This window comes from Chlamydotis macqueenii, chromosome 15 (assembly GCF_036417535.1).
Source record: "Chlamydotis macqueenii isolate bChlMac1 chromosome 15, bChlMac1.mat, whole genome shotgun sequence".
NCBI classification, from domain to species: Eukaryota; Metazoa; Chordata; class Aves; order Otidiformes; family Otididae; genus Chlamydotis; species Chlamydotis macqueenii.
Window position 1 is genome coordinate 10,451,066 of NC_141570.1, and position 27,775 is coordinate 10,478,840.

The 27,775-nt window shown below is 38.3% G+C and overlaps 2 protein-coding genes across 7 annotated transcripts in view; both read left to right on the forward strand.

Moving 5' to 3' along the window:
- The first annotated feature begins 208 nt into the window (after nt 1–208).
- On the forward strand, nt 209–17,860 carry TNFRSF17 (TNF receptor superfamily member 17). 2 transcript variants are annotated; one of them, XM_086759964.1, is made up of 9 exons: nt 209–660; nt 6,415–6,504; nt 6,982–7,030; nt 8,115–8,176; nt 9,919–9,985; nt 15,301–15,450; nt 15,898–16,032; nt 16,374–16,505; nt 17,289–17,860. In XM_086759964.1, exons 7-9 carry the CDS (start codon nt 15,918–15,920, stop codon nt 17,543–17,545), a joined length of 504 nt encoding a protein of 167 aa, XP_086616090.1. In that variant the 5' UTR covers nt 209–660; nt 6,415–6,504; nt 6,982–7,030; nt 8,115–8,176; nt 9,919–9,985; nt 15,301–15,450; nt 15,898–15,917; the 3' UTR covers nt 17,546–17,860. The 2 variants fall into 2 exon arrangements, with proteins under 2 accessions (XP_086616090.1, XP_086616091.1); XM_086759965.1 differs by lacking the exon at nt 15,301–15,450.
- Nucleotides 17,861–19,110: 1,250 nt separating this feature from the next.
- SNX29 (sorting nexin 29) overlaps nt 19,111–27,775 on the forward strand; it is a 120,426-nt gene continuing 111,761 nt past the window's right edge. For 4 of the 5 annotated variants that reach the window (XR_015260206.1, XM_086759796.1, XM_086759798.1 and 1 more), the window contains exons 1-3: nt 19,111–19,180; nt 24,565–24,629; nt 25,483–25,535. Coding sequence is in view for 4 of the 5 variants with exons in the window: in XM_086759796.1 (XP_086615922.1) it covers nt 19,174–19,180; nt 24,565–24,629; nt 25,483–25,535 (125 nt within the window). In the remaining variant the exon portion in view is untranslated. The remainder of the gene's footprint in view (nt 19,181–24,564; nt 24,630–25,482; nt 25,536–27,775) is intronic. The other variant, XM_086759799.1, reaches the window with a different exon arrangement.

Below are 27,775 nucleotides of genomic sequence, written 5' to 3' on the forward strand. Positions count from 1 at the left end.
GCGCGAGCCCATCTTGGCCCGCCTCCCCGGCAGAGACGGGAAATGTAGTTGCCTGCGTTTTCTGCGTATTGAGAAACTACAATTCCTGTCAGCCTTTGCTCTCGCCTTTCGCTTCTGCCGTCTCCGCCTCCAGTTTCGGGGGGGGAGACGGGACATGTAGTTGGCGCGAACGCCTCAGGCGGGACAAGAACTACCCGTCCCACCAGGCCAGGCGCCGGCCTTCCCTCAGGCGACGCTTGTGCCTTGCCCCGCAGGTTCCTGGGAAGTGCAGTTCGCAAGGGCTGCGAGGGGGCAGCGTCGCCGGAGGGCAGCTCCCCGTTCTCTCATCCCACACGAGGGTCGTTTCAGACGGGGACGGGCGGCTGCCGGCGGAGATGAGCCTGTCCCGGGGGCAGCCTGCGCCCTTTATCGCCGGAGCGGGCCTGGCGTGGGGTGTCGCCTCCCTGGATTTTCTGCCTCCCTCAAGGACTCGGCCTCCGGAGAAAGGGGAAGATGTGCTCGTTTTAGCTTTTATCTACGCAAAATTGCATCTACCTACTCCTAGAAAGCATAGGTGCAGAGTAACAATACGGTGACTGCACCTGTGTTGGGTCAGTGAACCTCCCAAACAAAGATCTGTGGGCACACGTGCTGTCACGTGAGGGGAGAGTGAACGTTTTGGTACGTGTCCAGCTTTAACTTGACAGGATGCATTAAAAGTTACAATTTTGGCAATTCTGCAGCACACTTTAACTTGGTTATTATAATACAAAAGAAAATCCAGTTAAGCTAAATTCAGTAGGACTTGTCAAGTACTGAGGCCCTTGACTGGTAAGACTATTAGAACTTTCTAAAGAAAAAAAGAAAAGTTAAGTATGTTTGGAGGAGACAGGGAGGAACAAAGGGGAAACACGTAGATTTTGGTTCATAGGCTGCACGTGGCTGTAGCTGCATTTTATCTTGGGAAGTTCAGCATATGCCTTTATAACTAGGCAAAGCAAGTGCTGGGGAGAAGGGAGTTTTTTGGAGTGCTCACATGTGAGGACTGAGTCACCTGCAGCATTGTTTATATTAGAACACTGTAGGGCAGGTTATGGGGTTGTTTTGAAAGCAAATGGGCTTAGAACTAAAACGTGAAGATCTCCATTCAGTACAAAGTCCGGTGCAGTTTTGGTTGGAAAGCTACACAAACTCCTGAAGTGGCATTTATGTAACATAATCCTGACACAAGAACCAGATGGTTTCTGGCTGCACACCAGCAGCAGCATGTGTGCCCTTAACAAGCAAAAAATTCTACATGTCAGGTAACGTACACGTGTTAATGGAAAAATGTGCTTCCAACTGATCATATTCAGAGGAAACACTAGTGCAACTTACAAAAGTTTAAAAAAAATTCCACAAAAAAAATCATTTTGAAAGAAAAAAAAATGTAGTTCATAATGAAAGATGGAATACTAGGTGGAAGTATTTCCTTCAAGCACCAAGAACTTACCTTCACCAGAGCCTAACAAATGAGTTTTAAAGACCTTATGAAAGCCACTCACTGGTTATTCTCTGGTGCAGAGTTCTTTTCCAGTTTTCAGACACACATTGCTAGAGCTTCTATTGGTGGAAGTTGAGTATAATTAAGAAGATTCGCACCTGTGTTACTGTTATAGTATTTAGAATTTTGTTAAACTACAAGTAAGTTTATCAGCTGTGCATGGCAATCATGTTTCTGTTTAAAAAAAAAAAAGTCATATGCAGTCTCACTGAGGGCTGAGATAGCAGCAGGAATAGGATATGATCCTTTTTTATCTGGGAGAATCAGTTAGAAGTAAAGCCACAGATATGAGAAATATGTTTCCTAAGTAGCTAGTATAATAAGGAACACCTCAATATAGCATTCCCCACTTACTAAAGGTTTATTTGGTGGTTTGTTTTTTGTTGTTGTTGTTTTTGTTGTTTGTTTGTTTTTAAATATTGACCTTTGCTTGTTAGGTGACATTTATTAACCAGTAGGTATCTGATACATTTAATTTTATATAGAAACAAGGTAACGCCATTTGGAACAAAGCAGCGCATGGGTCACTACTGTTGAATAATAGACAAAAATCCAGTGGAAACCAAGCTGCATGAATTCTGCTGACAGAGTGGCTTGGTATTGTACACTTTTAACCGTCATTATGAGCATTTAATAGCTCAGGTTTATAATGACTGCAATGCTGTATTGCAAGCTTGTTTTCTGTTTGAGCCTTGACACAGCCTACAAGTCAGGAAAGGCTTAACTGGAGGCAAGTACTATATTTTCAGGACAATTAAGACTTACTTTAAGATTACCAGCACATAGAACATGTAGGCAGCAGTTCTTACATACACTTTGGCATTCCTTAAAAAGGCTTCTTTAAGTTTTTTGAAATGGAGCTTCCTTTTGCCAGCTCCTAAATTAGTGAGTTGTGTTTTGTTTTGTTTTGTTGGTTTTTTTTTTTTTGAGGCAGGGGGACAGGAAATACGGCTAAGTATGTTTTTGATCAGAGGTATAGAAATGTGTATTACCACTGATTTCAGGGGAAAACAATTACTTTTGTTATCCAACATTCCTTCCTTCCTTGGTGGGTACTTATTCCCTAGCTACTTGCTAGGATATAAACAATTAGTCCACAGAACTTCAGAGGATGCCAGATATCCTTCAGAGCGTACAAACCTGTTTTGCAGGCTGTGTCGCACACAGGAATTGTGTAAACTCAAACACTAAATTTTTAACAGGGCCAGTCGTTTGTTTTTCCACTTAGGAACAGCTGGTATTCAAAACCAAACCTAAGTGGAATCATGATAATTTTACTGGCAAAACATCTACTGGAATGTAAATGGTCATGTTCTCTTGAGATTTTCAAGCATTATAAAAGCTTTTCTTGTTTAAATCTCTTTGTTTAGAGTAAATATACTAGCTCTTTATTTAATAAATACTAAAAAGCTTTTCTTATTGAGAACCACCCATATAAATCCACTATCACATCCTGACTGACTTAAATTATCAAAGCACTGCTTAGAAAATAAGAGGCTGGACCACCTCAAGGTTAACAGGTGGGGCCTGGGGTGCAGAGAAACTGTCTCCCTCACCATCGCAGTTCTACCTGTCCTTGCGCTGCCTTTAGCTTGTTAGACCCTTCGCTGAGTCAGTCTATCTCATTAAATTTAGCTACAGAACAATCCACTTCCTTTTTCCTCCTGGTTTATGGAGATGAATCAAGTCTTAAGAGGTTTTTGACAAATGCCAGAGCTGGTATAAAGTAAGAATGGGGAACAGGATTTCTTTTTTAGTGGGAGCAAAGTAGTCACGTAATAAACTATCTCAAGGTAGCTTCACCACTAGCTTGACAGCCTGTGGTAAGTCAATTCTATAGCAGTGAAATGGAGGTCCTCATTATATTAGGAATTGTACTCTGCATTTCAGTAGTAGCTTTCATCCAAGGTTCTCACAAACACTTTACACCCTAGCAGATACACCTGTGAAATACCAATGTTCTAATTATATGAACTGAAGCAGAGAAGAAAGCTGTGTTTCAGTAGAAGGCTTCAAAAAGGTTAACAGCTTCAAGCAGTTAAAAGCTCACCAAAAACAGGTAAGCTTATTAAACTCCATAACATAGTAGCAGTCTGAGGGGGAAGGAGAGTGCTTTTAGGGTGCTAGGTTATGAGTGAATTGACTTAGTTTACCTTGAGATCAGGTAAGTTCCTGAGCTGCTGCAAAATGGGAAAGAAAGCATTTGACTGAGACTGGGAGGAGCAGGAAAAGAATAAGACTTCCCTTTCTGGTGTGGCAGCAAGCTGAAATTCAGCTGACGCACTGTGAGCCATGCCCTGAAATTTAAAGGTATTCAAATATGTACATTAGTTATGCACTTAAATGAGTGGCCTGATATTTAGAATTGCTTTGAAGTCAGAATGAGTCTTTAAAAACAAAGCCAAAGAACAAGTTATTTACCTAGGAGGAAGAAAAGACAAGAGTTACAAGGTAGATTATTAAAAGAAGAATATATGAAACCGTGCTCAGCTATGAAAAGTGCCATTCTAGAAGCATAGCTCTTTATCTGAGGCTTATGTGAAGGAACAATCTGAAGTTAAGTTTAGCATTGCTTATAAGAAGCATGTGGAGTTAAATGAATCGAGGAAGTTTTTGTGGAAAGCATGAATTAAGGCTGCACCTAAGTACAAGAGATATACCTCTCTTGAAGGAACGCTGTGTAAGAATTTTTCTAAGTACTTTTCATAATATTATTGAGGACTGACACAGAACTGAAAATACTGAACTAGTTTAAGTTTGATTAGGTGCCAGGAGATTATAAATTTATGTTCTTAAATGCTGGCAAATTCTCTTTCCAGGTAGTCTGTGGAGATCTAGCTGAGAATTACAGAACAAAAAACACACTATGTTTCAGCACGATGGCTTTTTCAAGAGCCAAGGCTATCCTAAGCTTTGCTGGCGTTCCTGGAAGCGTAAGTGAATTATAAAGAGGCTTTTGTATTTGCGCAAGACCATGTATAATCCAAACTAAGATATCTTGACCTGGAAACATCTTTTCACGGATTTGTTTGTTCTAACTCTGCTATTTAACAACTGTTGTTTCTGACCTGTTACTCTCCCTCTGCTGGACACTCACATCATTGCTATATTTGTGTTGTCTTACATTAATGTATTTTAAGCTATTAGATTGGAAGAGATTCAAATAAAAGTCTTATTTGGTTTTCCAAATGTAGCAGCACAGCATAAGCTGTCTTCCACAGTCCAGGTGCAGAATTACTCCAAGCTTGCAAAGGGGCATCCTCAAAGGAATTTAGCAACTGACTCTTACACATTTCATTCTGGGTCACTGTTGAGTACTTCTGAGCTGGATTCTGCTTTCTGATGTCTCCAATCTAGAGTTAAAGCCTTTCTTTTGGAGCAGCTAAAGCACATACTGCAGGCTTCAAAAAGGGCATAAAGTTAATTGGTTTTATGTTAGACAGCAAAAGAAATACATGGATCCATACACCAAGATACCATTTATAATTCCTTGGGTATCTACTTACCTCTCAAATACTTCATATGTTCAGATCATTATTTTCCAAGGTAGTCAGGTGTCTCTCACTTTTGTATGTATATGCAACCTTTCTTTGTCTTGCTTGTGTATCTCAAAATAAAGACTGAAAGGTCATCTTTTTCAAAAGTGCCATCCCATTTTTTTCAGATTACTTTACTTGGAGGCTCAGGGTTCTTAACTGTGTGATCTATTGCTTAGTTAACCCATTGAAAAATCTGTAAGTTGGGTGCTAGTTAGTTCCTTGTTGAAGGTACCTCTCTTTGAATGCACAGTCATTGCAGTTTACTCCTTAGACAGAATTTGTTCTGTGGTTTTGATACCGTGAGCCTCCAGGCTGATAAACAGCAGGGGAAGAGTGGTTTAGGTAAGTAGTTTTGCTGTCAAAACTATTTGTTATGTGTGGGGTTTTTTGCTATCAAAGCTCAAAATAAACAAAGATGGGGGTTTAGGTGTGCACACTGTGAAGAATCTATACATAGTTTATAAACCTTATGACAGTTTAAATAAATAGCAGAAGGATTGCTCAATGTGGAAGGAACGTGCTGAGCAAAGAATGTGCATCTGAGGAAGGGAAGAATGAGATCACTTTAATGATGCATACAGTGACTGAGTAGAGACAGGAGGGAATCTGTTGTGAAGAAAGGCAGAGACTGTGTGGTTTTAGAGATCTGAAAGCCAGGTGTAGGATTGGTGGAACTATGTCAGTTAAGATACTGAACTAGCTGAAAATAAACCCTGTTAAGTACAATCCAGAGCTCTGTTCAACTGTTCTTATGCTTTCATGATTAGCAACATTTTGATTAGAAAATTAACCTTCTGCTTCGTTAGAGTAAATTTTTTTCTCCTGTAAATCTGTTGGACGTGGAGAATATTAGAAGCCTAAGATGCGTAGATTCCCTGGAAGTGATAAACGGAAACAGAGGATATTTTTGCTCCCTGAGACAAATTTGAGAATCTCACAGGCTGGGATGGTGAGCTGACTGAGCAACAGTGTTAACTTTTAAGTGCCAGAGCCTTAGGAGATGTTCTTCTGCTGGCTGGAAGCTAGTATTGTTCTAGCAGGAGACAAGCAACAGAGAGAATTTGCAATTTTGGACAGAAATTGTCAGTCTTGTACCTTGATATAGAGGTTAAAAAATGAAGAAAAAGTGGCTAGAGTTTAAAGTGGGGCTTACAGTCTAATACAGACGCACAAAGCGAGTCCCCACTATCAAACAGAATTCAGCTGTACCTCATATAGTTTTTCTAGACTTTGTTAATAAAGAATGTTTCAGTGAGATAATGAAAATGTTGAACTTAGCAGTGAAAATATCAATACAGGGTGTTGATGCAGGGTATGTAACATGCTGTTTATTCACACCCTTTCTTATTGCAGTGATGCCCTGACGTGAGAAGCTCAGAGTGGCCGTGTCCACCGTTGGGTTCCATAGCATGTCTAGGCCAGATCTCTTGCCTTATCCATGTGGTAAGAATTTTATAAACGTGCATTTAATATGGAAAGTTTTACATGCTGTCTGTTTGTCTCCAGGGAGGTGGGAATAAAAAACTAGTTCCATGTGGGATTTTCATGTGCTTTCTTTTCCCCTTCTTAATTCTCCAGAATTCCAGTTGAGGGAGCATTTTGTCCATTAGAGATTTCTTCAGATTTTAGTTTTGGTAATGACTAAAGCAAAATGGGATTATTGTTATGAAGAAAGAATAACAATGTCATGGGATTTTTAAAGCTGTTTTTTTATAGCTAGTTAACGTGTTAACATTGCAGAAAATAATTACTTCAGTATGAAATTGTGAGAATGACATAGTGAGCTTGTTTCTAAATAGGACTAATTACTCCAGAATTATTCTGTGCCAATATTTTTATTCCAGAGGAGGCAATTTGTGTGGGAAATTATTCTGGAATAGAGATGGCTAAATCAATTACAATTTCCCTCTTGTCTTGCAGGAGTGCACATATTGGCACTGTGGTGCCATACATGGGAACATCAAATAAGGTAATTGTGTGTTACCTGAACATCTCCACAAACACTGAATGGCTAGAGAATTTGCTTAAAATTATCAGAAGAAAAATTCTTGTTAGACTTTAGTGTATGCCAAGCACTTTGTTCACAGGTGTTCATAGAATCAGAGAACGGTTTGGGTTGGAAGGGACCTTCAGAGGTCATCTAGTCCAACCCCCTGCAAGGAGCAGGGACATCCCCATGCACATGTATTTTTGTTGTAACTCCATTACTCCTGTTGGCATTATACCACTGATTAATTTTAGTTCATTTTGTCCATCTGCAAAGTCACTGAAATAGTAGTATGTGGGAGATAACGCAAAATGTAAGTGCTTACATTAAGAAATGAAGAAAAAATGAAGTTTACATTCTGTAAAAACTATTGCACCAACATAAAAATGTCGCTGGCATTCTAACAAGTACTTAATCCAACAATTATTGTTTTATGCATTGTCTTTAGTAGTTACATAACTATGCTGGCACATGTGAAATGTCAGAAAAATGAAAAGGTATCTTCTTTCTCGAAAGGGTTTATAGTCTATTACCACTGCTTTTCTGTGCTGTGTACTTAACCTTTTCTGTAACTTGGTCCCTACCTAAGTAAACTTTGAATGTAGTAAGGGATACAGAAGTTGTTTGAGATCTAGTTGACAATGTTTATGTTACTGTTATTTTAAATATTATTTTTAAGGAACAGTTTTCTCTTCAGTTTTTTTTGTTCTTTAATCTTTTTTTTTTTTAAATACCACATGTAGCAACAGCAACATCACTCTTTTCAAAGCAGTGGTCTAATTAAAATGTGCTGAACCAAACAGGCAAAATCCACATTGTTCTTGATTTTGCACTGTGCTCAAATGACATTAAACAATATTGTGCCTAAAAAAAGCATTGTTCTGTGCAGCTTGTAAAAGTTAATGGACACAATGAATCCTTTAATAACACCTTCCTTTTATTAGCAGTGTGTACCCCATTCCTAGAACAACTTATTTCCTCCCAGCCATACAGTTAAAGCATACTTAACAAAATATGGATTTCTGAAAATAACCATCTCATAAAGTTTGAACTTTTTTTTTTTTAGGATATAACTGTCTGTACTACTGCTGTTCCTTGAAGTGCAGTAACTTTTGGGAAGAAAAAGCGGTGGGTTTTTTTAATGTACGTTGATCTCACAGATTTTTAGAATTGTTGTGAGGAGATGATTTATAAGGGACTTTTTTCTTTGGATTTTTTTCTGTAAATAGCTTTAGAGAATTGGAGAGGACTCAGACTACGCCCGAACTGTAAGACTTGACAGTGTAGGTCACTTGCCTTAGTGAGTGGAAAAAACCTACATGTGCTACACAGAAGAGCTGTGCCAGCACAAAATGACCAATGTAGGAGCAACTATACAGCCAGAAAAATTCCTTTGTCAGCCCAGCTAATGTTGTTTGTGAAGGGAATGTAACAGTCCTAGCAGACAACCCCCTTCCTCTTGGTAAGTGCTATGTAATTATGCCAGCAGAATTTCTGAAGTACAGTCAGGCAAAAAAGCTGGCACAAGCATGAATAGAAAAACTCCAAAGCTGTGTCAGAACAAAGCTTTGTTGTTGAAGTTATGTGTGGTAAATAGACCTTAAGCTACTGTTCTGAGAGATGAATTTTAATCTTTGTTTAATTATTGACATAATAGTATTACTTTCTTTGGTTTTCCGTTCAGAGTTTTCATTTTATTATTTCAGTGTTGAAATTCACAATAGCTTTTTTTCAAATTATATAGTGAAAAATAAAATTCTCCTTACCTTTTCCAGGTGACTGAGTTCTGTCACATAAGTAATACCAATTTAACATGTTTAAAATGGGCACTGACAAGAATTTTTGGAAGGCTTAGGGTTCTCCAGATGTTTAAGGAAACCAACAGCCAAACTTGGGTTCATGGCAGGAAATGCTCTGTCTGGATGCTCAGTGCTTGGTATGCATGTATTCAGCCAAAGCAGCATGTAACTCTGTCTTCTGCTTGTATGACAGAAAGGTGTAAATCCAGAGTCTCTGCGCTGCTCCAAAATACTACCTCCTGGTCTGTGCTGTTACTTACTTACCTGTGCTCCCTTCACCAGTAAAAACTATTTGATTTCTTGAAATCCTGTTCAGTAGTTTGATACCCCAGCAGAATTGACAATATGCTAAAATTATTATTCTAAACAACTAGATGTTTTACTGCCTCTGGATGTAGATTTGAAGTTCAGAGAGGAGTTACCAGTGGTTGATAATCACATTAGGAGAGCAAAGAAGTATATTTCATACTGGGCTTTATAAATTGTCCCTGGATGTCCCTCTTGAGTCAGACTGAAATGTTTTAGGAGCAAATCTGAGAATTGTTTTCCTTTTCTGTTTTTTTTTCTGCAGTTGGCACTTTTATTCTTAAATTTATTTCATGTTATTCTCCATAATGATGTCAACTCCAGCAGGCCAGGTAAACTTGTCTGAATTATATTATTCTTAGAGGGTATCTTAGGGAGTTTTTGAACTCAAGTTACAGTAATGTAACTGCAGAAATACCTCCCTGGCAACACTTTGTGGATTTACAGGTAAATGACTGATTATTATATTTGATAAATCCTTTCTTATTTTGTACAACTCTACTAATTTCTATCATCCTTTTGGAGCAAAATCAAGTGACAAGGAGAAAGCATTTATTAGTATGACCATGTAACTCTATGTGCAAGCCCTGTAAATCACATAACTGAAAAAAACTGACTTGTAACTTCACCAGTAAATAAGCTGTATATTTATTATTCCCTAAAAGTAAATATCACTGTAGGAGAACCATAGAATCATAGAATGGTTAGGGTTGGAAGGGACCTTCAAAGGTCATCTAGTTGTTCTGTTTCTGGTCTTTTTTCCAGGCCCTAGGGAGTAAAACTCCATGAACTGACTGGATGAACAAATTAAAGCTGCTTGCCATGTGGTCAGGTAAGCCCTAGAGCCCTTCCTTGTGCTTCAGAATACTGTAGGGTGAAGAGTAGGACTATCCTTTTCACTAACACCAAGACATTTAATCAGCTTAGCTGTATATAATCTAACCACATCTTTGGTGACCTAATAAGTAAGACCAGTCTTACTTATTAGACAAAAAAAGTCTAATTTGGAATATATCTTATTACATTTGAGTGACAGAGTATTTTAGGAATCACAATATTAACACTTCTGCATATCATAGAGCAGATGTATTAAAGCACAATGACAGCATGCTGTTTTGAAGAGAGAGGTATTTTGCATACACAAGAAAAGTCATTGCCAATAAGTAAAAACAGATGTACTTCTGGACTAGGAAAACAGAGGAAAGAACTTAATAGCAAAAAGTAAAGTAGTTGTGAAGACTAATAGTGCTACCTATGCTAGGAGCTGTATCTTGTAGTTCCTTTCATTATTAATTATCTCACAAAGTAATGTCAAGTCTTGCAGTTCTTTCTTTAATATTTTTCCCACAAGTCCTACATTTGGGTTACACCTACTGGGAAGCATCTCTGCCTCAAGGTGAAGCTACTTGTGTAGCATCAATAGATCACCTTGAAAATGTTCCACATAACAGCACTGAGTTTACAGTATGCCTTGAGAATCTGTTTATTTATTTTTAAATTATTATTGTCTAGTCTATAGAATTTCTTCCAAACTACTGTCAGTGTTGCTGTCAAAACACGTGCAGAGGGTTATGGGAAGGGGAAGAATGTGCATTGCCTGGAGGACATAAAACTACACAAAGTTACCATCATCTACTTGCTTCCAGTACTTTGTATTACCAGTGACACCCTCAGTCAAAGCAGCAGCTATGGGTTCATAATTTTTACTGAACACTCTTCAGTTACTTTTCCAGAAATGTTAGCTTCTTAATCTGCTTGAGAAAAGCAATGTTGAATTAATCACAAGTGTCAAACTTAGAAACAGAATGTGTATCTTACACTTTACTGAAATGGTATTTCCTTCCCCGCCCCCTAGATCATCCAGGAAGATGCTATGATATGGAAAGGAAAACATAGGTCCACATCATGAACTTGTAACTCTTTGTTTCATCAGGCCATCCTAAACAGATTCGGACCAGTACAGGCTACCTTGGACTTATGTACGTTATTTAAGACAGTTACTTGAAAAATTCTTGAGCGGTGTTTTGAGAGCCAGCTGGTTTTCTAGAAAAGATTCATCACATCTGTTGCATAATAGTATCTTTTGGAATGTATCTTACCTGTAAATTATCAATGATGTATTTTTCTTTGCTTCAGTAGGACACAGAAGCCTGAGGTTTGATTTCAGACTTTCTTTTGAACCTCAGAAGAAACTGAGATATAAAATTGCTCATCTTTCCAGAAGGTTCTTTAAGGGTGTCACTTTACATTTCAGGAGTTAAATTTGCAAATTTCAGGGATGAAATCATGTCTGCATCAACTGCACCAGAGAAAGCATTCTTACTGTTGAGCATTAATTTAAATGGTTGTTGTGTTGACGACTTCAGTACATTTTGCAGGTATGCAAGGGTAGATTTACATTTTCCAAAGAAAGCTACTCCTTCAGGCAGTATCTTTTGAAGATATCTTGTACGTATGTGTGCATTTTTGGTTTAGGCCTTTTTTTTTTTTTTTTTTTTTTTTTTTTTAACAGTAAAGGAACTACATGCATGGACTTCTGAAGTGCTAAGCATTGTTTTTTACTCTTTGGTCAGTGATACAGAACATGAGTGCATATGGGAGAAGTCACAGACTTCTGTGACCACTGTTGTGGTTTTGTCAGTGAGGGGGGGCCTAAGGTGGCAGCTTCTGTAGGAAACTGCTGGAAGTTGCTCCCCTTTGTTCAGTGGACTCGGCCGGGCCTAGGGCGGACCCGCTGCTGGCCAAGGCCGAGCCGATTGGTAGCAGAATGTTCTGTGATAACGCCTCTGTGATAACGTATTTACGAAGGGGAAAACAGGAAAAAAAAAAAAGAGAGAGAAGAGAAGATGTGAAGAAGCTGAGCAGGGGCAGAGGTGCAGAGGGGGAGGCACAGGCCTCATGGGCCTTGCAGGCCTCACCCTCTGGCCTCTCGCCAGGCAGCCGACTGGGCCCGACTTGGTCTGGCCCGGCTGCAAGAAGTGGAGAGGAGATGAGAAATTAATAAGATGTAAAAAGATCCTGAGAGACATCTACCAGCCTGTTGTGAGGAATGGCTGCAGACGCCAAGGTCAGTTCAGAAGTGAGGGGGAGGAGTAATGCGGCTCCTGGCCAAGATTCCCCTGCAGCCTGTGGTGACAACCATGGTGGAGCAGGTTGTCCCCCTGCAGCCCATGGAGGTCCACGGAGGAGCAGAGATCCACTTGGAGCCCGTGAAGGACCCCACACCGGGGGAGGTGGATGCCTGAAGGCGGCTGTGGCCCGTGGAGGGCCCGCTGGGACAGCTGTTCTAGAGGGACTGTATTCCGTGGAAGAGATGACCCACACCGGAGCAGTTCCACGAAGGACTGTGGCCCGTGGGAGGGACCCCACAATGGAGCAGGGGAGGAATGTGAGGAGTTCTTCCCCCGACCATGAAGCAGCGGTGTGAAACAACGTGATGAACTGACCGCAACCCCCATTCCCTCTCCCTGCTGTGCCGCTCGGGGTGGGAAGGTAGTAGAGATAATGTTAAGCTTGGGAAGAGGGAGGGGTGGAGGGAGGTTATCTTGTTCTCTGTCTCATTATCCTGCTGTTTGTAGTAATAAATGAATAGTTTTCCCCAAGTCGAGTCTGTTTTGCCCGTGACGGTAACTTTAAGGATTTCTCCCTGTCCTTATCTCAAACCTCGAGCCGTTTTTTCCTTATATTTTCTCTCCCTGTTCTCTCGGAGGGTGGGGGGAGTGAGAGAGAGACTGCGTAGTCTGGCCCTGATCGGGGCTGAACTACGACAACATCTCAATAGAATCCTTCTTCCATTTAAAAAATAAAAATCTGAAGATGACCTGAAGCAGTATGTAAAGGTGTTCTGTTTAACAGAACCTATCGCTAGCAAGCATTTCAAGGTTTCTTTCTTAATGGACAACACTGAACTTTGAGGAGTTTATAAATTATCATTCTTTAAGCTTAGTATTATCTGTGTTGCCTACTTGGGACTCCTACACACTATTTAACAACTGCATTTTGCTATCTCCCAGCAAAAATACTCACCACTGTCAATCAGAACTTCTTTCTCTTCTTTGTGAAGCTGTGAATTAATACCAAAATGCTATAAACCTGCGTATTTAGTGAAACTCCTCTGTTGAAGAAAGCTAGTGTTTGAAATAAATATACCTACACAATTCAGTGAAAAGAAAAAAAACCACTGTAATTATTGTACAGAAAAGGAGGCAAGATAACTGTAATAAAAGCAGCTGAAACAGACAGGCCTCCCCTACACTCCTAGTACAACTGTAAAAAAAAAGAAGGTGTGAAATTGATTAAGGAACTGGTTCATTCATCTGTTACAGTGCACACGGGATTTCCCTAGACTACTAAAATAATGTTAGAAGCATTCAGCAGCTGTGATATAGTTTGAAAGTTTTGGAATTTGAGAGCTATCGATTTCATAAGGAATTTTACTACAGTGAAGACTGTACCTATCCTGCAGATGTGTAGGGTTGGAACCAGCTGCAGAAAACAATTACAGAATTAGTCAGCTGGTTCCTTTCTAAAATGATACAGGGTCTTAGTACAAGTTATAGATATGAATATAAAAATGCAAGAACAATGGGAAGTTGTGACACAGGAAAATATTCTATTTAAGTAACATTATAGAGCATTTCACTGAAGTCAATGGAATTGCATTGATAAAAGATTAAAGGATTGGACTCAGCTTGTCTGTCCTGAAATTCACTTATTGTACCTGTGGATACTGTGAAGATACTTTCAGAAATATCTGCCTTATTCAGATCACAGTTGAGAATGTGATTGTCCTCTCCATGATTGGAAAGGTTAAACAGCATCCTAAAAGCACAATGTCCAATCACTTTATGCATAAGCTACCAAATCATGCTTCATTAGAAATAGGAATGAGACTCTATTCACACTCTTCCCCTAGAGTGTGAATGTATGAAGCAAGTCAGAACCAGTTTTATGAGTTCAGCACCAGGATTGACTTCTTGGTGAAATTCTTGGCATCAATCATGGTCTGCATCCATATTTTCTTCCATCATGCCTGAATCAGATTTTGTCAATTCCTGTTTATCCACTAATCTTGAATAGGGAGAAAATATCGCAAGCTTACAGCTGTGCACCTGGCCTCTATAGAAACAAATGCAGAAGCCACAATAAGCAGTTCCATCTGCAAGAGACTATAATACAGATTGCTTTGTTAGACTGTTCCACTAAAAACAGTTCGTGTATTCCCACATGGTGCATTTTGTGGGAGAATAAGTCTCATACATAATAATGTGATAGGAAATCACAATTCCTCATACAATATTTTTCTGTAGTTAAAAAGGCAATTAACTTAATCATGTTAAAGAGAAATTTAACTATAAATAAGCCTGTAATTCTAATCTATCTGTGTCAGTGATACTGGACAGAGGCAGTTATTACAACTTGCTAAATAATACTGGTTAACTTTGTATTTAAAATAAATTCTATTATAGTAAAAAGTCAAGATACAAGTAAGCTGTGTGGCAGTCTGTTATTGAAGCTTTTTTTTTTTTTGCCTGGGAGAAGACCAAATTCATTTTCAGAAATGTTACACTCACTGCAATATACACAGACAAACTTTTGCATGCGCAGTGTGCCCCATCACCGGCTGGGAAGGAGGTGCCATATACACTCTACCACAAGGATGAAATCTATGACCCACCTATTTTTCCATGCTGGGTACCACAGTTTTACTACAGTGACAGTTCTGCATTATGGAAAAATAAGGGAAAAATTGCAGATAATGTTTTGATTCAAAATTGTAAAATTGTCTTATAGCTCTTTATTCACAATTAGAATGTAATCTTACTAAATTTCTCATATAACTATGGTTATAAACAGACAAACAGCTAATATCCCAAAAATGAACCAAGCAAAAACCTGACCAAAATGTAACAGACTAGATAAATGAGGCTAATTTGGAACTGAGGAGCAATATCCCAATGACTGAATCTCTAGATGCTGTCTTTCTGTTATAACTGAAGGTTGTAGATGCATTTTGTACAACACAATTATGAAGTAATTGTTGAACTTGTACTTTAACAGTATCTCATTTAAAATCAGAAAACCATTCCATTTACAAAAAGTAACTATTTCAGCATCTATGTGTTCTAACTATTATCGTCCATCCAGAGAAACAACTACAAAGGAAGTTGCCTTAAGTTGCAGAATGAGTCACTGGCAAACCTAGAAACTGAATTCATCGTATCTTCTTACTGTTATGCCTCCTGCCTCTATTTTTTTAATCTTATGCTCCTTGGACTGGGACAAAAAGCATAAAAAGTAAGCATTGCATAGTTTGCATATTACAGGAAAACGTAATTACGGCAGCACATCTCCATGAAAAAACCCACAAAATTCTGAAGGCAAGAACAACTATTATGAACTCCTGTTTGGAGATCATCTTGCTTTTCTACAGATTGTAATGTTTAGCACCTGTTCAAGAAACATCTTCTATAAATAACGATTTTCTGTTTCAGACAAGATTTACATTGAAAATTATCTTAGTGCAGCTGTTCAGCTTTTCTACAATTGTGAATTGCCAAAAAAGGAACAGTAATTCCTTGGGGGCCTCAGAGTTAAATCCTTTTTATTCAACATGATACTACCTAGTGGAGCTCTGATCGAAGTCTAACTGTTATTGCTAGCTGTTCTTTGATTAGCTAAAACTGAGAACTGAAAAGCCCTTTGTAGATGATCCTCACTCTTACAATTTCTGTGTCTTTCCAGTTCCATAATTACTGACCCTGATGGCACACTGCCCCAAAAATGAATACTTTGATAATTTGCTGCTCTCTTGTAAGCCTTGTCATCTTCGATGTTCTAGTACACCACCGCCTTCATGTGAAAACTACTGTGATAAGAGTAAGTAATATTTCTGCAATACTTTGTGGCTATGCTGGGCACTGTCATGTTGTATTTTACATAGAATTGTAAACATTAAAAACTTAAAGAAATCTAAAACCTGGAGTTTATCAGAATAATATATGGGCTAAAGAATATTAAAGACGTATGCAGTGTGTCCTATATGAGTATGTGTGTTAAGAAGAGTAAATTTTTAAAGCTCTCAAGCTTTTCTTTAACTGTCACTCAATAGAAATAGAAATTGCTCCTTTGATGTAGAAGAAGTTTTATGTGTTGGACATGTTTACTGTCCATTGGTTATTGTTTACAATTAATTTAATGCATCTCTTTTATTTCATAAGGTACTGATTCAAGTGGAGTTCTTTGGATTTATTTGTGCTTAGGAGTAATTCTAATGCTCACCCTGTTCACCTTAATGGTCTTGTTTAAATGGAAGCACCTAAAGCAACTAAAAGAAAACCTGAAAAACACAGGTGAATAAATAAGATTCTTTATCAAATAATATTAGATAATTGCACATTTTAGCTACTCTTCCAATGTATAAATTTTGCATATAATTTATATTCCAGATTCTGATGACTGTCTTTGTTGGACTGTTTTGTATTCCTCAATTAGTTTCAGTGAAGTTATTAAAGTTATTAAGGAATAAAATATCCAGATGATAACTTGTTTTACAAGCAGTAATCTTTCTTTGTTTTTTCTGGATCACGGAAAGATTGTTTTGTTGCATATTTATACCTGGCTTACTTGCTGGTATTTGAGAAATCATTTATGAACCCCCAATAGCAAAAGATTTTTATAAGGGTTTCGTCGTCTTCTCACTGAATGCAAAAGGAATTCTACCCAGGTAGAGGATACACATTCAATACTAGCTTTCTATCGTATAAGACATTAAATAATTTTACTTAATAGTCTAGCCTGTAAGAAGCATAAGTGGTATATCTTGGGAAGGTGAAAAAAATTAAGTTTTTTTTAGGTTTAAAAAATACTAGTATTTCTGGAATGTTCAGACAATAAATAATAACTGATTAGAAAATATGTGTTAGATCACTTAAACACTTATCCTGAAGTACAGGGGGTATATTGTCACAGAACAACAGATTATCATATATAGCTGCATCTTAAAACTTTCACTGTATCTTAAAACTTTCACTAAGGTTAGGAACATAGTTGGAACATAATGAAATTTGGATTTAATAACTGTATGTCTGGTATAGCATGGTGTATGTACTAAATTAACTTCTGTATATTTACAGACCCTTCTATAGAGCTGAATAATATTCTGAAGCCTAATACTGAAAGCAGAGTGACCGCAGAAGGAATTAGACACTCACTTCCAAGTGAAACATTAATGTATTCAGTGGAAGAATGCACTTGCAGTGACTGTGGCTTGGTAAAACCTCAGACTGGGTGTGAAACTTCATTTCCATTACCAGCTACAGAAGAAGGAGCTACTGTTCTAGTTACCACTAAATCTTTTGATTATTGCAACTATATTCTGGGTGTTGGGTGATTATGAGAGAAGTATATTTTTACTGCATAATAATAAATGAGTTATTCCAGTATAGCTATTAATCGTAATACTTGCAGTCAGTGGAGAAGGCTAGTACATCGTCCTTAGAGATCTTCCACTGAACTTTCATTAATATTATCATATTATTTCTAATTCTGGTATCTCTTTGGTCAAGTATTTCTACATTATTCTCAGGTTCTAAGCTAGTTATTGGAATTTTTAATTTCAGAAGGATAGCTTTTTCTGCCTTTAGAGATTGCTATCTACTTATGCCAGATATATACAAACCCATCAATAAACAAGTTTGCAAATATGTATTTTATGTTAAACTCTGATCCTGTGCCAAAAATTGCTTGATGGTACACAAAGAAAATTCCAAGAGGCAGAAATGAAGACCTACATTACATCCCCGGTCTTGTAAAGAATAAATTTCAAATAGCTCCTATGATGCTTGAAATAGGAATGTTCTAAGGCTGAATACCTTTACTGTGGAGTACGGAGTGCTCCTTGCTTCAGATGACAGTATCTGTCGGTCACACTAAGGGAGGCTGTGATGCTGCAGAGCACCATACCTGTAATCCCAACATATTTCCTGGTGCAGACTTTCCTTTAAGTGCTAAGCATTTTTCAGACTTTATTCTATAAAGATTTCTTTCTATTTTACTACTTTTTTTTTTTTTTTTTTTTTTTTTTTTTCTCCTTACCCTTGTTACATATACAAGGACTGCTAGGCTACTGTGTGGCCTAAAATTAGCAATATACTCATCACCTTGCCTCCCAAGTATAAATGTTATGTTCCTAGCATTAGGCCAGTTTTATTCCTGGAAATCACCAAGGACAACAACAGCAGAAGAGACAACAATCTCTATATTTGTAGATACCTATTTCAGATTATTGCATGAATTATAAATTTAAATGTTTTAAGACTAGTGAATTATTGCACAAAATCTATGAATGATCAGCATTATGGCATCTTCAGGAGCCTGACCAGACCACAAAGTCTGGGCCAGTTATGAGTTAGCTGTGTAGGTCTGGCCACAGACAAAGACTCTGAAACAGGCCTATAGAACCACTAAATTTGTTATTACTTTATCTAGGAACTCTTAAAAAAGAAGGTTATACTCTGTTGCTCCACACAGTATGAAGTAGTACGTGGCAAACACCCAGCACGGTATTGATACACAGTGCAAGCGCAAAACAGCAAGACGACGCCTGAAGCCGAGCCTACAGCAATCAGGACTCGCTCCCGCTCCCGCTCCCGCTCCCGCCCCGCCCCGCCCCGCAGGGTTGCTGCCCCTCGGAAGGAGGCGAACAGCTTCGCGCCTTTTTCCCAGGAGCTGCACGCGGCGCCTGCTGCCGCGCGCCCGGCAGGAGCCCGCGCTCGGCGGCTGCGAGGGAAGGCGGGAAGGCAGCACCGCGAGGCTCCGCTCGGCGAGGCTGCGGGCGCGGGGCGGCTCTCCGCCGCACACCGTGGCTGCCGCTCCGCCGCGGAGCGCTGTTTACCTTCCGGGGCGGCGGGGCGGAGTTCCGGGGCGGAGTGCGTGTGGTGGCCGGCCCGCCCGGCTTTGGGTTGTGCGGGAGGAGGGAAGCGCGTCCGGCGGACGGAGGGTGCGAGCCCAGCGGCCACCATGAGTGGTGAGTGGAGGGCTCGAGCGGGGCCCTCTCCGCTGCCAGGGCGTGCTCGGTGGGGCTGCCGGGTCTGTGGGGCGCGGCGGGGGCTGGCGCGAGCAGAGCTTGCCCGGGGGTCCCCGCCGCTCCGCTGCCTGCAGGGTCGGGCGTGGCCCTGTCCCCCGCGGGTCAAGGCCCTTTTCTCCCCCTTTGCTTCTCCCCGGTGGGGCTGGAGGCTGTGGCGTGGTGGGGGACAGGAGACTGGCCTTTCTGGCCCCGCAGTGCGATGCGAGGCTCAGCCCACCCCGCTCCTTATTTTGGCTCCCAGAGCTCCCCAGAAGTGGTGTTTTACTTTGTTTTAAATCCTAAAGCCTGCCCTTGAGCGTGACGCTGCTTCTCAGCACAAGTGATGCTGGTCTCTGGCATCTCCATTGCCTCAACTATGTAAAATCACAGGAAATATTCCCAAGAAAATAAATGACCAAGAGAAAACAACGATAAAAATTACAACTTAACTAACGTGCAGTTGGTGAGAGCGGTGAGAAGCATGACTAGTGGAAAAAGTGGTTCCTTAAAGTATTTGGAAGGTATCGATGCTGGTTCTCTGTCTCAGTCCTGACTGAGATGTGGATGTGGTCATCTATGGTTTCTGTGTTACAGTGAACTGGTGTGTGTGGGTATGCTAAATCCTGAGGTTTTTGAGGTGTTTGTGGGGGCAAATATTTTAAAGCTTTGCATGGGAATTGGGACTCCTAAACTTTAGGACTGGAGGATGCATACAGACTCGAACGAGCCAGTGTGAAGAGTTATTTGGTAAGATGGACAAAGAAATTTTAATAGATTTTTCCTGTAAATACAAACTTAGTATGTTTTCAAACTCCCTTAAGAAGGGAGGTGCTGTAGTAAATGCTTTCATGGTTGTGCTTCAGTAATGGAAGTTGCAGACAATACTTTGCACCTGAAAATTAGTTCATATGTTTTTCTCCCACCCTGATTTAATACATGGTGAAATATGTTGCCAAGGGTAGCAAGAAGAAAATTGAAAAGTTAACTGGACTAACTAAATGATAGGTGGTTTATGGATAGCAGTCACTTCAAAAAATGAAACAAAAAATGAAAACTCTTCAATTTTTTTTTCCTCTGTTTTGTTCTCACCTTTGTGGTAAGAAGAAAGCAAAATATTTTTATGGAAGCAGATATGAGGGGAAAATAAGGATTGTTGTGGGGGAAACTGTTATTTGTCATTGTAAAAAATGTAAGTAACAGTCAAATCTTTCAAACCGTGGAAGAATGAAGTTCCTCAAATGTTTCAGATCCTAATTCTGAAGTTTTCAAGAGTCATAATTTTCACATGGAAAACCTCAGCCCTTCAATGATGAATTCAGGCTGGGACTAGCCTTGTGCAAATCGGAGCCTAATCTTCCTAGGAGACTTATTTTTGGGAGCTCTGTTTGAATGCAAGAGGCAAGGTGGCACCTTTTGTGACAAAGCCTCATCAGGTAGTTATTTTTAATATCTTAGATTTTTTTTTTTGAACGATGAAAAGATATAGATTTATGAGGAGAGAAAACATTTAATTACTTAGAATAGTGCCTAAGGTGACATTAAGGCTAGTAGTTCAATTGCATGGCTAACCTACCCACGTGTACCCCTTGCCAAGACCTATGTGGCTTTTTCAACAATTTCAATTTCACAGCAAGATAACGAAAAGAGCACTAATTTTGCACTTTGCCAAACATTACAATACTGTGCAGTATTTTTCCAGAGTAATGTAAGTGGAACAGATCAGGTCAGAGAAATGTGTATCATTAGCGTGCTTATTTCAGATAAAGGAGACAGCTGATGTTAACATCATAAAATTTAACCATATCCTTTTTTAGAGGCTGTATCAGCACTGTCTACGCTTATTCCCATGACCAATTTTAGTCCTTAAAAGTAAAAGGGCTGTTTCTAAAATATAGCTAGAGGAACCTCTTTCCCTAATGGCTATAATTACTTTTAACCTATTTTGTTTTTTAGCTACAGTATATTTCTAGTGATGTGAAGCTAACTTCTTGTTGATTTGAGCATTACTTTAACATTACTAATGCTACTTACTAATTACATACTCATATTTTATTGGATAGTGTTGAGTAGGCTGAACTTTAAAGGGAAATAACACAAGGATACTAGATTTATGTACTAGGGATGTTGTTACTTGTTTAATGACAGTTTCAAAAAACATGTAAAAATGCAGCTAATTCAGGATGAGGCAGTAGAACCATAATAATGCAGTACAAGATAGTATTTAAATTAGGCCTGTGTTTGTTTTATCTTAAACCTACACCTTCAGAACCTGTACTAGAGCAAGGAAAAGGAATTACATGCTGAAATTTTACATACAAGACTTAAAGGATATGTAAGAGTAATCTGAGATTTATTTTTTTGTAACCTGCGTGCTACACGTGGTGCTGAGGAGAGCTGTTCCTATAAACCGTTGGATGAAAATCCTGTTTTCCTTTACTTACATAGTCCATTTTCTTCTGCTGTAGGTGTGGATATTTCTGTCAGGGTGTGGAGAGAAGTTTTAAAAAGGAAGGAATGACTGTGAACAACAAAAAATGGGTCACAGAGGCAGGTGTGCAGTACCTGAGCCTATTTGGAACCCTTTTTGACGAAGTGGATGTTGATGGGAAGAGTTTCTTTAAGTGTCTTAGTTTGTGCAACCTTATCCTTATGTTTTCAGAATTATCTTCAGACTCATCTGAAGATGAACTTCCTTTTTTATTGCAGTAGTCTAAATTTAGCCTTTTTTCAGAGTAATGCTGTTTTTATCTGTTCTATGTTTTGTATTTGTCTGTGTGTTACTGCATTTTTTACCACTATTCTGAATCAGTAGAAGGATATTTTGGCCAGTTTGTAATACACTGTTAGTCTTTGAATCAACTAGAGTTGATCACACTTAATTGGTGTTCTTGTCTGAAAATATGGTATTTAAAAAAAAAAACCCAGAACTTAGTTTAGAAAATGAAGACTGTACAAAAGCAAAATCCTTAGAGCTGGTAGAGAAACCTTGGCCAGCGCTCAGTGTAGACATTACATGGCCTCATAGCCCTGTTAATGGTGAAGGTGATCTGAACTGCTTGTGGAAATTATTAGTTGTAATCATGTGTAGTTGTAATTGTTATTAGTACAAATTTACAAGTAAAATAAAGAAAAAATACACATTACGCTGCACTCAGTCTGTGTAAATTTAAGATTGATATAATGTGCTTTAGTCTTTTAGAACATCAATTAGCATAGTGATCATCTGTAGGTTTCCTGTGTTTGTGCATTTTTTTTAATGTTGTTCACAGTCTGGTATCTAGTTGCAAACCATTTCTGTGTTACCAAATAGATACAAAGATGCCAGAGAGATGTGAATTTAAAAAACAGCATGTGTTGCATTTGGAAGATAAACTTAACCAACATACTTGGTATTTTCATTTGATAGATCTTTCTCAGGTTGTGAAATTATTAAGTAAGTGTGTTTGTTCTGAAGTAGTCTCAGACTGTTAATATAAAGAGAAATGCTGCATTGTGCCTATTCTCACAGGTGTGTGGATAGCATAGAAGTAATGAGTTTTGAAACAGTGGAGAAAATCTGCAGGTTTGTGTATATTCAGTGTCACTGTGCATGAGAGGTTGTACTAAAAGTTGAGATTTAATTGTGTTCTTTCTTTTACCGTTGTGTGATTCATTGTAAGGCATTTAGATGCATAGGCATTTGTCTCCGTTTTTGATAATGCATGCATGTTACAAATACTGAATATAATTTAATAAAATTGTAATTGCTGAAGGAGCACGAAGTGGAGTAGTAGGAATTATATGAAATCAACTTTGTCTTCACGATGGCGTAACTGGCATAGTTGTTTGGAAGTTAAAACCTACTTGGTGTGAGGTTTGTTTCTAGCATCCTTTGCTAGCATTGAACATTGTTTGCATGTTCACCTGAGCTTGTACACATCAGAATATTTGACTAACAGAACCAAACCTCATACATCATATGTCTGCACAGTTTGAGTTGGAGTTCAAAATCAGAAGTATAGCTTCTTGAAAATCCACTGTAGTCAGGTAAATAAACATTGTGAAGCTTAGTTAGCTAGCAGCTACATTTGCACGTTTTTCCTATTGTTTTCTTTATTCTGGCATTTTGTATTACTGTGGGCTTTTTCTTCTCCTAATCCCATTTTTAAGATTAAACAAAGGCAGAATAATTTCAGTAGGACAAATTCTGTCCCCTCCTGCTGGTTTAGGAGCAAACTACTTTGAATGAGGTTGTGACGAGAAGAAATTCTGTGATTGGGACCTTGCAATGTTGGACAGCAAGAGGAAGAGACACATACCTTTGATGTCATCTCTGTTTACTAGAAAGGTTATTGTGTGGTGTTTGATTTTTCAGTATCTGGAGGAACTTGCTCATGCAAAGTTTTGATAATTGGCTTTCAGTCTACGCATATATCATTTATGTGTTCTTTGAGAGGAAAAGAAGAATAGAATTACTTTAATTCCAGAGAAGTCACAGAGGTTTTTGAAGGATATTTTGAACTTAAGTTTGGAATAAAGAAGTTATAGATATTATGTAGGTTAAATAAAAAATAAATCTTACACACATTCATAGGAGTTTATAAAGCATATTCTGACAAGCAAAGTATTATGCTATTTGTTATTGAAGTGATTGAGAAGTTAAAGATTGTCTCGCATAGTTGCTTTTGTAGTTACAAGCTAAATTTTATAGGTGTTAATCAGGAAAAACTATGTTGCTAGTTAAAATTTAAGGGATATATTGTAACAATTACTCTCTGTTCACCTGACTTAAAACTCTACGGTAACATTGTTTGACAGTAAGAGGATATTCCTACTGTCTCTTTCTCATTTTCCATTAGTTTCTTGTGTTTTGATGATATGCTACTCTGGTAGTTGTCCCAGTAAGAACATTTATGGAGTCATAGTGTGAGCTCCATCATACACCTAATCCAGCCAACCACAAAAACAACAACAGAATTAAAAAATCCTAAACTAGGTCAATTCCAGGCTTGAATTTGGCCCCACAGGTGGTTGTGCTAAGAAGCTAGGGGCAAGCTCTGCTGATTGTGCACAATTATACTGTATTTGGTATTGCTGCAGTATACCTTATATCATGAAACCAAAATCTTACTAACATAAGACTCTAAATGATATTTCAAAGAGTGTTCCTGCATATTAGAGAAAGGCTACTTGAAACCTCAAAACGCAGACTTACACTGCATGGTTTTACTTAGAGAAAATACATTAATAAATTTAATGGAGTAATTGGCATGGGAAGAAGGTTTTCAGGGCCCAGGTGTTGGCCTAAATGTGTTTTTCTTAAAAACCTACTTATTTTCAAATGATACAGTTTTGTTGATTTTCAGGTTCACAGAACAATGACACCAAAAGACAGTTTCTTCTAGAACGGCTACTGGATGCAGTTAAACAGGTGAGAAATCCAATACGTATTTCAATGCCATACTTACTCTGAGTTGTCAGTACTAGCAGCAACTGTCTTTGCCCCTTTTTCTTCTCTTTGCCAGACAAAGAAGTCTTCTCTTTCACACAGTACTACTGAGTTTTTGAGTCTGCTAGCAAACAATTATTATGCAGTATTTGTTTAAAATTCTTGTTCTTGACAGATTATGGTTGTAATATTTATATATATTATAAATAGATATATAAAACATGTTATATGTATTTGTAGTACTTATATGACTGAACTAAATTGTAATGTACAGCAAAGGCTACATTGGTTAATATTTTACCACAGCAGATTTTTTTCTTGACACTACGATTTTAGTGAATGGTTAAAATACAGCTAAAGAAGGAATTTATGCATGTATGTACATATCTTGCATCAACATGAAGTTCAGCAAGTGAAATCTTATAGACTGGATTCAATTTAGGAGAGCTTGGGAGGCAAAAGAACTTCTCAACAGTAGACCAGTAATATGTTTTATAAGGAATGATTCTTTTGTATTTGTAGCACTGAGCTGAATAGGAGCAGTGTTTTGGGGTTTTTTTATGTTTAAAACCCAAAAGTAGTAATTTTTACTCAAATTTTTTGAAAGACCTGCAAGTGTGTTATTCTGGAGAGTAAGAATATATTTAAACTGGAAGAGTAGCCCGTTAGTGGAACATGATGCTGTAGAGCACTTTTTTTGATTGCAGGCTGTATTTGCCAATGCTTTATTTTGTACTGCTTCCTTTTTGTTATGGCTTTGTTTCTTATGTGGAAATACTTCAGAATATTGAGTTTGTTAGTGTAACAAAAAAAATTTAAAATCTGTTTATTGCAGTGTCAAATACGATTTGGAGGAAGAAAAGAAATTGCTTCAGACTCTGATAGCAGGTAAAATAGTCTGAGAAACTTTTAACATGCTTAGATTATGTATCATAATGACATAAACCATATGACACAAAATACTTGACATGCTCAGAAAAACCCCGATTCCTTTTGTTTACACAAACACTGACATGAAACTCAGAATTTTTCATCTTGTTACAAATTTGAGAGCTTAAGAAAGAGTGCTCTACTGTATGAAGTTACGAGTGTTTTAAGTGGCTGCAGAGTTCATGACGAAGCATTGAATTCTGAGGTCAACATGAGAGAACTTATCTTCCCTTAAACCTCTTTTAAAGTTAATGCGTATTTATTACCAATACACATGTGTTTCGTGAAGTTTGACACTTAAGTGTCAAGTGTGTTTAACACATAGTCATTAAGAAAATCTTAATTCTTATTTTTTGTTATTCCTGACATGTTTTAAACCTGGTTTTCTTTTTTTCTTTTTTTTTTTTTTCTGTATGAGTTATCCCTTTTTGTTAATGTGAGTCAAGAAATTTCATTTAATTCCTATTAGTTGCATTCGTTGTTAGATTTGGCATATTGGTTTCTAAGACTCTTAAGAAGATGACTAGTGGACAGAAATTGCAGTGATTTTGGTGTCTTATTAAGTCTTTCTCAGTATTGAGGAATCTTGGGTAAATAAAACACCAGGATTAAATGCGGTTAGTTGTTCACTGTCCTTTTTCTTATGTCCTTGAAGTTTGACTCTGCCTTCCAGGAAGAAGTTAATTATCTGTTGACCATCTATAAATGGTACATAAAATTCTCTCAAATCCTTTCCCAACTCAGTCTTTAAGAACATGTCTAAAGTGTGGTTTCATGAGTTCTAGAAAGCCAACATAACAACTGATTGTTACCAAAGGGGTGGGGAGGGTTCATGTATCTCCTCAAGGTCCCTGACTTCAGTACTACTCCCTTCCACCACCTTTTTAAGCAATGCCTTGTGATCATCCAGTCCCCTCTGAATTAATTTAGAAAAGAATAAATAATGCAAAAGGAAAACTTTCTGCCATTTTAGTGAGCTAAGCAATAAAACATCTGGTGAACGCTAGAGTTTCCGCAAGGAGGGGAAGTTCATGCAGGTAGAAGCAATGGGAAGTGCAGAAGAAGAGAAAGAAGTGACAAGGGATGAGAGGGCAAACTCATCTTTTAGGAGCAGCTTGTAATGCATTTGCTGCACATTACCTGTGTGTGAAGCTCCAGGCTAGTGCTACTCTGTGACAGCTTAACCCTGTGGTGACACTTGGCTACTACTGTCATCCTCTCCTGCCCTTGGCTGTTTCAGCCTACAGTGTTTTGGGGAAACAGACTTAGAGAAATAGTGTTCTACTGAACTAGCATAGTGGAAACAGTTCAGTACGGGGTTTGTTGGACAGAAGCTGGTGCAAGGGAGAAGGCAAGAAGGTGCAGGTGGGATAAAGGGCTGGTGGGGCTGAAGCACCTAGCAGTCTGTGTCATGGCTGTTGGTACAGAAGATAGAGATAGTTATTTCATCTTTACTGTTTAGTTTATGTGAGACAATGTATTAATAACATTTGCATTTGTAGTAGTTTGTGTAAACTTGGCTAGAAGGAAGTACATCCTATGTAGAGCAAATTCTCTGAATCTAAAACTTCTGCTTTGTTGCTTAGTTTGCTTGAACAACTGCTTTGCTGCTATTGTTTAATAATTTGAATTATGATCTTTAATATTTGTCTTCTGATAAACAGTGAGAGTTAGAATTCCAAAGATATAATGCTGGCCAAATTTTACTTATAAATATTTTCATTAGAATTCAATAGACATGCTGAATAATGGATTAAACTTGGCAGTTTCAGGATTAAAAAGGCAGTGGAAATTATATTAATAGATTTTTTTTTTCCCCCTAAATTCCATGGTGTTTGAGGTTGTAACTATGCTAAATATTTTAAGATAATTCTGAACATGAGGAGAGTCTGAGAATTTAGATAAAAATCCAGTAAAATCCATCATTCTCCAAGTATTGTTCTCCCAGTGGATTTTTTTGTCTTTGAGATTAGAGTTGTTCAGAGTTCTACAATGTCTATGTACACTACACTTCCCCGTGTTTTTCTGTATTTGTTTATTCAGCATACCCTTGTGATGCTGTCTAGTAAATACACTACGTATATTGGGCATTGTAGAATACCTGGGGCTTTTTTTTAAGATTTTATTATGTTTTACGAGTGGCTAAGTTTTCCTGTAAAATGCTGCAGTTTTTTTGCTTTGGTTCTCAGTGCACGTGG